The sequence below is a fragment of the Capricornis sumatraensis genome, chromosome 19 (assembly GCF_032405125.1).
Source record: "Capricornis sumatraensis isolate serow.1 chromosome 19, serow.2, whole genome shotgun sequence".
In the NCBI taxonomy this organism is placed as follows: domain Eukaryota; kingdom Metazoa; phylum Chordata; class Mammalia; order Artiodactyla; family Bovidae; genus Capricornis; species Capricornis sumatraensis.
This window is the reverse complement of record NC_091087.1, coordinates 40762960-40773760: the sequence shown is the minus strand read 5'-3', so window position 1 is coordinate 40773760 and position 10801 is coordinate 40762960. Positions and strand designations below refer to the sequence as shown.

At 61.6% G+C, this 10801-nt stretch overlaps 1 protein-coding gene across 1 annotated transcript; it reads left to right on the top strand.

Annotated features, from left to right (window-relative positions):
• The first annotated feature begins 261 nt into the window (after window positions 1-261).
• C19H15orf39 (chromosome 19 C15orf39 homolog) lies at window positions 262-9916 on the top strand. Its single transcript, XM_068991244.1, has 3 exons — window positions 262-397; window positions 4018-6849; window positions 8683-9916. Exons 2-3 carry the CDS (start codon window positions 4068-4070, stop codon window positions 9033-9035), a joined length of 3135 nt encoding a protein of 1044 aa, XP_068847345.1. The 5' UTR covers window positions 262-397; window positions 4018-4067; the 3' UTR covers window positions 9036-9916.
• Window positions 9917-10801: the final 885 nt, after the last annotated feature.

Genomic DNA, 10801 nt, shown 5'->3' with positions numbered 1-10801 from the left:
CGGAGGCGTGTGATGGGCGCGCCGGGCGATGGCTTCGCGGAGAGCAGGGGGTACAGAGTGTGCATAGCGCCGGCGGTCCGGTCCCCGGAGGGCTGGCAGAGGCAGGTCCTCTTCACCCCGGGACTCAGGGGAGCACAAACTCCCAGAGGCCCGGCACGGCTCTGCCCCTGCTGCGCGGGCCGCTCCGCCCCCGCTCCGCCCCCAGCCCGCCCCGCCCGGGACCGCAGACGGCGCCCGGCGGCGGCGCGAACGGCAGCGAGGAGGGTGGCTCTGGGCTCGGTGCTCACCGCGACTTCCCGCGCAGGGCCCCGCCGGACCAGGACGCGCGTCCTCAGCGGCGCTGGAGGATGCGGCCCCGGTGCCGGGCAGCAGCAGCGGGAAGCCGGGTGCCCTGCAGGTAGGAGCTCGCCCACTCGGCGGGCGCGGAAACTTGGGCCGAGTTTGCGGGCGGCGCGTGGGGAAGGGGCGGGTGGCGCTGCCCCAGGGCGCCCCTACCGGCCGGTCCCGGGATGGAGCGCGCTGGGCCTGGGCCGAGGTGGCGTGGCTCCTTCTTGCCGAGGAGGGGGGCCCCCGGCGGGCGGGCTGCGGGCAGGGGTCGCGCCGCTGCCCCGACTTTCCCTGGATTTCGAGGCCCCGGGGGCCCGGTAGCGCTCTGGAGCTCGGGTGACCGATCCGGCTCGGGGCTGGCGAAGAGGAGCTAAGGCCGAGCCCCCGGGCCTCCCGCGGGGCCCGGCTCACGTGGACTGCCCGGGCGGAGATGAGGGGGCGGCGGGGGCCTTGCCTGGGGGCGGCTGGCACTGAGACGCCTTGGGGCCCTGGACGCGCCCTGCTGGGACGGGACGGCCCTGCGGTTTCCTTGCTAAGGCTTGACTCACCCTCTGGCCGCAGCCCAGGCTGGCGGGATCGCCCGGAGGCGGTGGCTGCCCGAACTCTGCTGCCTGGCCGCCCCCTACCCCGGCCCTCCCGCCAGTTTTTAGATGTCGGTGTGCGGGGCCCCGAGCGAGGGGAGAACGCAGTTCTGGAGGGGAGTGTGTGCAGATACGGGCCAGGCACGTACTTGCAGGCGCGGGTTTGCATGGGTGGCGGCCTGTGTATCGGCCTGCTGGGGTGCACGTGCGCCCCAGCGCCGCCGGGTAGAGCATGGGGACACCCGGAAGCCGGCGGGGTCGGGTGCGGCAGCAGCCCCAAAGCCAGGTCGGTTGAGGGCCCCAGACACTGGAGTTCAGGGCGAGGCAGGTAGAGGACAGGGGCGTGGAGCGGATCCCGCCACCCTTCCCCCACCGCTAGAGCCTGGGCTGCCCCTAGATGCGGTTGTAGCGTAGGCAGGGCCCAAAACCTCAGCCGGGGGAGGTGTGAGAACACGGGAAGCGGAGCCGATTCAGCCTCTAAAAGGCGCTGGCCACAGCTGGGCAGGATCGCTCTCTTCTTCCTGGTCTTGTCCAATGTCTATCAGGAGACCCCTTAGGCGTTGGAACTGGGCCAGGGAGCTGTTTGCGCCCCCTGCTGTTTAGGGCAGGGATGGCACGGCGGCGGTGGGCTCCTCTCCTGGCCGCTGCTTGAGAATGGGGCTCCCAGCCCAGCTCCAACTTGTCAGGAAGCTGCTGGATGGCCCGAAGAGTGATGTGGCCCTGCTCCCTGGAGCCCTGCCCTTCTTCAAACAATTGCTTGCCTCTTCGGGTGTGTGAGGGAAGGAGGCACCTACACTTGGGCTACCATTTAGCTTGGAGAGGGGCCTTGCCTTGAGGGGTTGTGTGCTGGGCTCTCTACCTTCTAATAGCAGGAGGTTGTGTTACCCCCATACCCTTCATAGCTCTCTGCTGGTTCCCTAGAGCCCTCATCTCTCCCCCAAGATTTGGGGGTCCCAAGAGGCCTCACCTTTATTGGATGAGTCCCAGGGGTGTCGCAGGAAGTCCCCAGGGCAAAGGGCACACAATGCGCAGAGCCCAGGAGAGAATGGCTCTTGGGGGCTGGGGCTGGGTATGGAGAAGGTCCCAAGGAGTGTGTGGGGGAAGTGAGACTAGAGCCCACACTTAATTAACCCAGAGCTCCCCAAGGGCAGGGGTCTCAAACCCCACCCCCAAACCATACAACCACTTCTTGCAAAGCTGCTGTGCACCGGGGTGGGAGGCTTTCCCCTTGGGATGCATGCCCTGTTGTAGGGCACTGCCATCGGTATTGTGGCCCCGATGCCCCTTCCTGTCTTCTCAGGACCATCCACTTCTTCATGCTGGTCTGAGGTTAGAGTCTGGCCAGGAGGTGAGACAACTGTCTGAGTGTTGCCTGGCTTCCTTGGTGTACTTAGGCTGGAATGAGGGTGGTCACTGGCTCCCATAATACCCTTGGCTTGTGCCAGTCTAACTCTGAGCCTGTGGGTGTTATTGATCACCAGCTGAAGGGAGAGAACTGCAGGGGTTGTTGGGGGGTGGAAGTTGGTCTTGGCTTGGTGACAGAACCCTGTGACACCTGGCCCATGGCCTAATCATAGCAAGATTGAGCTGATTCATCCTTCCTAAGCCACCTGAGGGTTTCGGGGAGCAGGGCACTGGGGGAGGTAGAAGCAGGTCAGTGTGGTTCTAGCAGGCTGGCCTCAGATGACCTCTCCTGGGCCATGGGGTACCTGCTGCCTTGAGGAAATCCACATTGACCTCTCTGGGTCTTGCTTGGCCTAGCTTGGGGACCTTAGAGTCTCTCTGGCACTTTTTTCCTTCAGTACAAGGGGGTCATTGCCAACTAGCACTTCGTGACCGTGGAAGCTCCTCCCTGGATATTCACTGCATCTCGCCTCCCCACCTGCTCCACGGTCCTGTGCTGCCCCCGTGCGCCTTGGGACAGCTGCAGCTTGGGGCTGGGATGGACACAGGCGCTCCTGCACTTTTGTGGGAGCTTCCTGTTGCTGCCACAGCGCCATCTGCTGGACAGTCTTTGCTCTCCTGGTGAGGTTGGTTCTAGGGTGAGGGTGGGGCTTACACCAAAGGTTCCCCAGGGCCACCTCTCCTGGGGACTGCTACTCTCTAAAACCAAGCCAGTATGTGTCCTTCTGGGCCTGGGGACTTGGTTCCAGGTCTGGCTGCTACTTTTTAATAAGACTGACAGGTCAGAAAGTGAGATCTAGAGTGTCACAGGAAATCTGGATTTGTAGACAATGCCTGATTCCACACCTTGCCTGCTGTAGGAATCTGGAAATCACTGTGGCATCTAAGACTTAAGAGCTTGTAGTGGGAAGTAGGAAGCCTGCTTCTCATCCCATCTCTTCCATCAATGACTGGGATAAACAGGACTCCTCATCTGTATATGGATGGAAGTAGGAACAGGAGGAGTAGCCAAGCAAAGTGACCCTCAGACTGTGCTCCCCAGAGTCTGAAACTTCAGAAGGGGTCTTGGGAGTCATGTGGAGTAAAGCTGAACTGAAGGGACTCCAGGAGTGGGGGTAGGGGTATAGTAGAGCTGCTGCTGCTGCAGCTGCTGCTAAGTCGCCTCAGTCGTGTCCGACTCTGTGTGACCCCATGGACGGCAGCCCACCAGGCTCCTCCATCCCTGGGATTCTCCAGGCAAGAACACTGGAGTGGGTTGCCATTTCCTTCTCCAATGCATGAAAGTGAAAAGTGAAAGTGAGGTCGCTCAGTCGTGTCCGACTCTTCGAGAGTCCCATGGACTGCAGCCCACCAGGCTCCTCCATCCATGGGATTCTCCAAGCAAGAGTACTGGAGTGGGATGCCATTGCCTTCTCTGATAGTAGAGCTGCTGTGTAAGAATTCTTTAAGCAAAAGGTTTTACAGCTTTAGCAATAAAGTTGGCTCATGCGTGCATTCATTCATCCGTACATAAATGGATGTACTTAGCATATATGAATCTGTGCATGAAGGGGTGTACTTAGTATCCATACATGATTGTACTTAGTGAGCATCTACTAAGTGGCAAGTTCTTAGGCATGGCAGTGAGTCAGTGAGAACAGCAGTTCTCTGTTGCTTGCCTGTGGCCTGTTTTTTTGACAGCCCCTGCCTCTCTTCTCTCTCCCAGGTCAGCGTTTGAGTAGCTGGGGCCCTGGAGGGCTTGAAGCCTTCACAGTGATGGCGGAGAAGCGGCCACTGGGGACCCTGGGGCCTGTGATGTATGGGAAGCTGCCCCGCCTAGAGGCAGACTCCGGGCCCGGCCACAGCCTACTCCCCTCTTCTGGTAACCAGGACCCCTGCAGCTACAAGGGTGCCTACTTCTCCTGCCCCATGGGGGCTCCTCCTAAGACAGGGTCTGAGCGATTGGCTTCCTGGTCCCCATACCCACCCTTGTACCCTACCAACATGGCAGGACCCCCACTCCGAGCAAACAGTCTTCTGACCAGCTGCCTGCTCTACCGCCCGCCCACAGAAAGTTCTGAGAAGGTGCAGGACGCTGGCCCTGTCGAGCTCCTGCCCTTTGGTCTCCAGTCTCACTCCTACCCAGGTCCCCCACTGGCGGCACCCAAACCTGTCTACCGTAGCCCCCTGTGTTACGGGCTCTCGACGTGCCTGGGAGAGGGGGCACCGAAGAAGCCTCTAGATGTTGACTGGACGCTGGTGACCGGATCCTTGTTACCACCAGTGGACCCGTCTTGTTCTCTGCCCCCAGCCTCTGGCAAGGGCCAGTTCCTGGATGGCACCTTCTTGCGTGGGGTGCCAGCTGGGGCGTCTGACAAAGACTCCTCGGCGAGCTTCTCCCCCTGCCAGGCCTTCTTGGAGAAGTACCGGGCCCTCCACAGCACAGGCTTCCTGGCCTCGAAGTATGCGAGTCCTTACTCTGGGGACCCCAAGCAGGCGTTGTCCGAGGGCCCCCCGAGTCCTTGGACCCAGCTGGCCCAACCCCTAGGACCAACCTGCCAGGACGCAGTGCCCCCTCACTATCCGCTGCCCCACCCCACACAGCCCGTGCCTTGCTTGCCAGCCTGTCGCCACCCAGAGAAGCCGGGCAGCTATGGCTCAGTGCTCCCACTGCAGCCACTGGGAGCCCCCAAGGGGGCTGGGTACCCAGCTGGTGGGCTGAACAGCCCCTACCTGAGGCAGCAGGCCGTTCAGACACCCTGTATGCCCCCTGTGGGGCTGGACACTTACGCCTACCCCTCCGCTCCCCTCCCAGCACCTTCGCCAGGCCTCAAGCTGGAGCCACCTCTCACCCCACGCTGCCCACTGGACTTTGCCCCCCAAACGCTGGGCTTCCCCTATGCCCGGGAGGACCTCTCTCTCTACGGAGCATCCCCAGGGCTTGGAGGGACGCCACCTTCCCAGAACAATGTGCAGGCCTTGCCAAAGCCCGGGGCCTTCCAGCGGGCATGCCAGCCTCTGCCTGCCAGCCGGCCATGCTCAGAGCTCACGAGGCCTGCAGAGAAGCCCGTGCAGGAAGCCGAGGAGAAGATGTGGCTGCCCAGCTGCAGAAAGGAGCATCCTCAGCCGCAGCCGCAGGCCAAGCCCCAGCCCCGGCCTGATGAGCGCCCCGGGGTACCCATTGTCATCGGAGATAGTCCAGTTCCGCACACCCCACCGCCGCTCCCACCCTGTGCCCAGGAGCGCCAGTCTCTGCCACAGGATGAGGGCTCACTGCCCCCCAGCTCTCCACCCATGCCGGTCATCGACAATGTCTTCAGCCTGGCCCCCTACCGTGACTACCTGGACGTGCCAGCACCCGAGGGCCCAGCTGAGCCTGAACCGGCCCCAGCCCCCAGCGAGAGCCACGACAAAGACTGTGGAAGGCCCCTACCTGCCCAGGAAACCCCCTCCAGTGAGCAGCCCTCACATAAGGAGGAGGTGGCTCTGGACTTAAGTGTGAAGAAGACCGCCGCCGAGGCCTCCCCCACCAAGGTCCCTCATCCCATGGGACGTGCCAAGCGCACCCCAGCCGTGGATATGCTGGCCGCAGGAAGCAATGTCTCCAACGTGCCAGGTACGGGGGACATGGTCTCCAATCCGCAGGGCCTGCCAAAGGCAGTCACAGAGACGTCAGAACCACCTGGGGTGCCAGTGACCACAGAGGCCACACCAAGGACCAACTTCCACAGCTCGGTGGCCTTCATGTTTCGAAAGTTCAAGATCATCCGGCCAGCACCCTTGCCTGCAGCTGTGGTCCCTGCCGTGCCCACCTTGGCCCCTGCCCCGGCCCAGCCTGCACCCACCCCGACTCCCACCCCGGTGCCCCCTGGACTACAGATGCTCACCCAGCCCTTGCCCGTGGCCTGCTTTGGCCTGACACTGCCCAGCCCTCCAGCTGTAGCCATGGCCTCCCCCGCCTCCGTGCCTGCCCCAGCTCCATCGCCCGCACCAGCTCCGGCTCCGGCTCCGGCTCCCGCTCCAGTTGCTGGCCCCTCCCCAGCTTCTACCCCCGCCACGGCCGACTCCTCAGAGCAGCACTTCGCAGGACTGCATGCATCCTTGTGTGACGCCATCTCGGGCTCCGTGGCCCACTCCCCACCTGAAAAGCTGCGCGAGTGGCTCGAGACGTCTGGGCCCTGGGGCCGGGCGGCGTGGCAGGACTGCCAGGGCGTGCAGGGGCTGCTGGGCAAGCTGCTGTCGCAGCTGCAGAGCTTCGTGTGCACGCAGCAGTGCCCCTTCCCCCACGTGGTGAGGGCCGGGGCCATCTTCGTACCCATCCACCTGGTGAAGGAGCGGCTGTTCCCGCGGCTGCCGCCTGCCTCCGTGGACCACGTGCTGCAGGAGCACCGTGTGGAACTGCGGCCCACCACACTGTCGGAGGAGCGGGCCCTGCGGGAGCGTGCCCTGCACGGCTGCACCTCGCGCATGCTGAAGCTGCTGGCGCTGCGCCAGCTGCCCGACATCTACCCGGACCTGCTGGGTCTGCAGTGGCGAGACTGCGTCCGCCGCCAACTGGGTGAGCATGGGGCCACCCCCGTAGCCGCCGGAGCTGTGTGAGCGAGTGATAGGTGTGTGGGCTGTGTGAGTGGTCACCGCTGGGGGCTGAGGGATTCCTGGGCCTCTGGGAAGGACTCATCCCAGTACGGGGGAAAGGCAGGGGCTGGCTTTCTGGGGGGGCCCCCATCTTTCTTCACCCCCAGTGTCAACGAGCACCTTCACAGCCTCCTCTGTAAGCCCCTGAGCATGTCAGCTTGCCAGCTGCTCCGTCCCCAGGGAAACTTGGCCTTCCCTCCACGATCCCTGCTCCCCCACTTCCTCCGTTGTGCCTTTTCCATCTTTGGTGCAAGTTTCTCGTCTGGTGTTCCTGGGGCTCTGACCAGGCCCCGTGTCCTGTCTGAGGTCATTTCCCCTTGTGTGTGTCCTGCCCCGCCTCCACACTTCTGAGCTCAAGCCCCAAGTTGCCGACTGCTTGCTGGGCTTCTGCACCTGGGGTCTCTCCTGACCCTTAGCTTCACCTCTGCCTGAGCTTGCTTCCCACCCCAGTCTGTCCCGGCCCAGTGAGCAGCACTGTACTCAGCCAGCGCTCAGTAGTTCCCCAGTCCTCCCAGGTAGACACTGGAGTTGCCTGTGAGTCGATGCCATTCTGCGGTTTGCTTTTCCCTGCCATGTGAAGTCTGTGCGTGGTGTGCTCCCCTGTGACCTTCTTGTGTCTGAGAGCGTCTTCTGCATCAGATCAGGCATCTGGACCTTGCCCTCAGGAGGGGCTGCAGTGCCACCCAGGTGGACCGTGGCCATCGCACTTAGCCAGGGCTTTGGTGATGGCGCCAAGTGGTGTCTGTTGCTGCCTGTCCTGCTTCAGGACATTTGGCATCGAAGGCCGAGGCCCCCTCTGTAGTCCGCCACCCACCTGACCTTCCGTCCTCCAGGCCTCTGGCTTTGTCTCCCCAGAAACTCTTTCCTGTCCCCTTCCCATCCCGGCAGCCTTCCCCTGGACTTTGATCTGGTCCAGGCTCCATAGAGAGGAGACCTGAGGCAACAAGGGATAGATGTGGAGCTTGGGGTCTGAGTGACCAGCATTGCTGACCCCTGAGCACTTGAGAGATTGAGTCATTTGCTCTAATGGGGTGCAAAGAACATGCAAATACAAGTATTCTATTCTTGGATGAGAAGGAATGAAGGTGGGTGGGTGTCGATGCCTCACTCACAAGCCCTCCAGCCATTTGGGCTCTCTGGGGCCCACAGAGGGGCGGGTCATTTTTCCTGCGCTGGGCAGTGGGGCCCAGCTTCCTGCCTCTGGCTGCGTTTTGGGGCCCTGGTCTCCACCCTCCCGTATCTTTGTGGAGCTGCTCCTCAGAGGTGTCCTTAGACAGGGCTCCCCTGACAGCCTGCCTTCCAAGCAGGAGCCCCCTTTCACCCCCTCCCCCTGGGCAGTGCTCTCAGCCCCGCCTTGCCTGGGCTCTGTCCCTTGTTCTGGCTCTGGGGATGATGTGGCAGGGCCCCCTCTGTTCCTCAGTTCCCACAGCTGTTCACTGAGCCTTTAGATCAGACCAGTGGTGTCTGGCCTGTTGAGCCCCTTTGCTCTCGTTCTTGTGCCCAGACAGGCCCTGGCGGGGTCCCCTCATCAGATTGAGCACTGGCATCACCCGGGGAGAGGCCTGCCCTTTTGGCTTGATGGGCTTGACAGTCTTGCCCATGGGCACGTGCTGGGGAGGGTCATGATGTCTGTGACCTTACCAGGGCTGCCCTCACCCGGGACAGCAGAACCACTGGTTTAGCTGGTTTTGGGGGCCCAAAGATGGGACCTGAGGGTGTTCTGGGTCTACGGCCTGACAGTCTGTTCATTTTCCAGGTGACTTTAACACCAAGCCTGGATCAGTGCCCTCTTCGGAATCCACCGTGGCCAGAGAGGAGCCAGGGAGCCTAGACCTGACTTGGAAGTCAGCTGCCCCCAAAGCCAAAAAGCCAGGGAGGAAGCCACCGACCCCTGGCCCAGAGAAAGCAGAGGCGACTGCTGTGGGGGGGTCACGAGGTGCCTCCCCCACCCCTGCTGCTGGCGCCACGGTGAAGGCACGCTTCCGCAGCCTGCTTGAATCTGCCTGGCTCGATGGGCTGGCACTGCCCACTTGGGGCCACAAGGCCTCGGGACCGGACCGGACCGCACCACGCCCGCAGCTGTTGGGCAGCCAGAGCCACCAGCTGTAGCCTTAGGTCACCACTGCTGTTTGGAGATCTGTGGATCCCTCTAAGCCCTGCTCCTGCCATTCCAGCTACTGAGGGCCAGGAGTGGACACAGCCTTGCGGTTTTTCCAGCCCTTACCCTACTCGCCACCCCTCACCCCGGGCTGGGCTGAGAGCCCCTGAACTTTTAACTTGAGGGTGTTTATCAGAAAGGATATTTCCTATTAGAGAAAAGGTGTGGGCCTTGGAGCACAACAGACTTGGGCTCGAGTCCTGGCTCCTATTCCTGGCTGTGTAAGGGCAGGCCCCTGCCTCTCTTGTGCCCACGGTTCTCCATTTGTAAAATAGCACAACACAGCCTACCTCACAGGGTTGTTGTGGAGTGATGCCCGACACACACCCATCACGGTTTGCTCTCTGCTTCCTGCCCCAGAACAGGAGACGGGAGCTCGGCTGGGGCCTTCCTCTAGAAAGTCCTTGTGTGGCATCTTAGAGTGGTCCCTTGTCCAGTGTATGTGGCACACACTTTCTAGAGTCATTTCCGAGGGAACCTTAGAGCTGCAGCCCCAGCGTTCAGGATTTGACCCTAATCCCCCAGTCGGGAGCTCCCTGAGGGAGCCCCTCCCCTTCCACAGGGGCATAGGGATACAGCCCGGGGCTGGCATCCTTGTCCTGCTGCTTTCACCCCTGGGAGCCCTGGCCTCTGATGAACTGACCCAGTGACTTCCCTGCGCTGCTGCTGTGACCTGGTGCGTTTTCCCAAGGAAGTTGTGTGTTTGCAGGAAGCCAAGCAGCTACAGGGACTCAGGGACTAAAAGGGACAGGCTGAGTGACAGCTCAGCCCTGGAAGTCTCCGAAGATGTCAACAAAGTAAGGACTTTGGCCCTCCCCACACCAGGGTCCCAGCAGCCACTCCTGCTGTGGGTTAGCTCCTTGCAGAGTGCTGAACTGAGCCAGAGGCTGGCAGGTTGGGCCTCTGGCCTAGTTAAGGTTTGTAATAGGGCTGTGGGCCCTGGAGAGAGGCCATTGAACATTAAAAACATTTGGGTGGTTTTTGGACTTGAGGCTTGACTTTGTCTTGGTGAGGGGAGGGGTGTGTGTCGTAGGTTGGCTCCACGTGTCGTCACTGGGTCCCTCGCCCTTCATTCACAGTCTGCAGCTCTCTGCTCCCAGCCCACACATGCCGAGGCTCTCCAGCACCCTCTGCCCGCTAGCTCGGGCCATGTGGGTCCTGGGGCTTGCTAGTCTGTAGCCTACTGCCCCATGAGAAATGCTGGTCACCAGACACCATCGCATACCCCTCTCCCAGGACCAAGGACATACCTGCCAAGTTCTAGGTAGGACAGAGCTGTCCCCATCCCCCCACCCCACCCCTGGGACAGCCCCTCTCACATCTTAGCTGGGCTTAGGTTCCCTTCAGACACCTTGCCTCTGCTGGCCTGTATTCCTACAGGTTTGTTCTCAGGGCTGCGGAGGTTGCTTCCTAACCATCCATCTGGGCAGAGCCAGTCCATGAGGGCTGGTCACACCTACCAGCATCAACCCTAATATCTGTGGGTTTTCACTGAGCTCAACTACATTATTGTGTAGACCCGTTGCCTCCTGTACTCTAACCATACAGGCCTGAGGAGTGCCCTGGCCATTGATGGCGGAAGGGAAGTATGTGTTCAGTCGTGTACAACTCTTTTTGACCCTATGGATGGTGTAGCTTGCCAAGCTCCTCTATCCGTGAAATTCTCCAGGCAAGAATACTGGAGTGGGTCACCATTCCCTTCTTCAGGGGATCTGAT

What these genes read in the sequence shown, in the direction of transcription:
- C19H15orf39 (XM_068991244.1), top strand. Translation starts at nt 4,068, where the DNA reads ATGGCGGAGAAGCGGCCACTGGGGACCCTGGGGCCTGTGATGTATGGG. An exon ending in CTGCGTCCGCCGCCAACTGG is followed by an intron (nt 6,850 to 8,682) that starts GTGAGCATGGGG and finishes TTCATTTTCCAG; the next exon opens with GTGACTTTAACACCAAGCCT.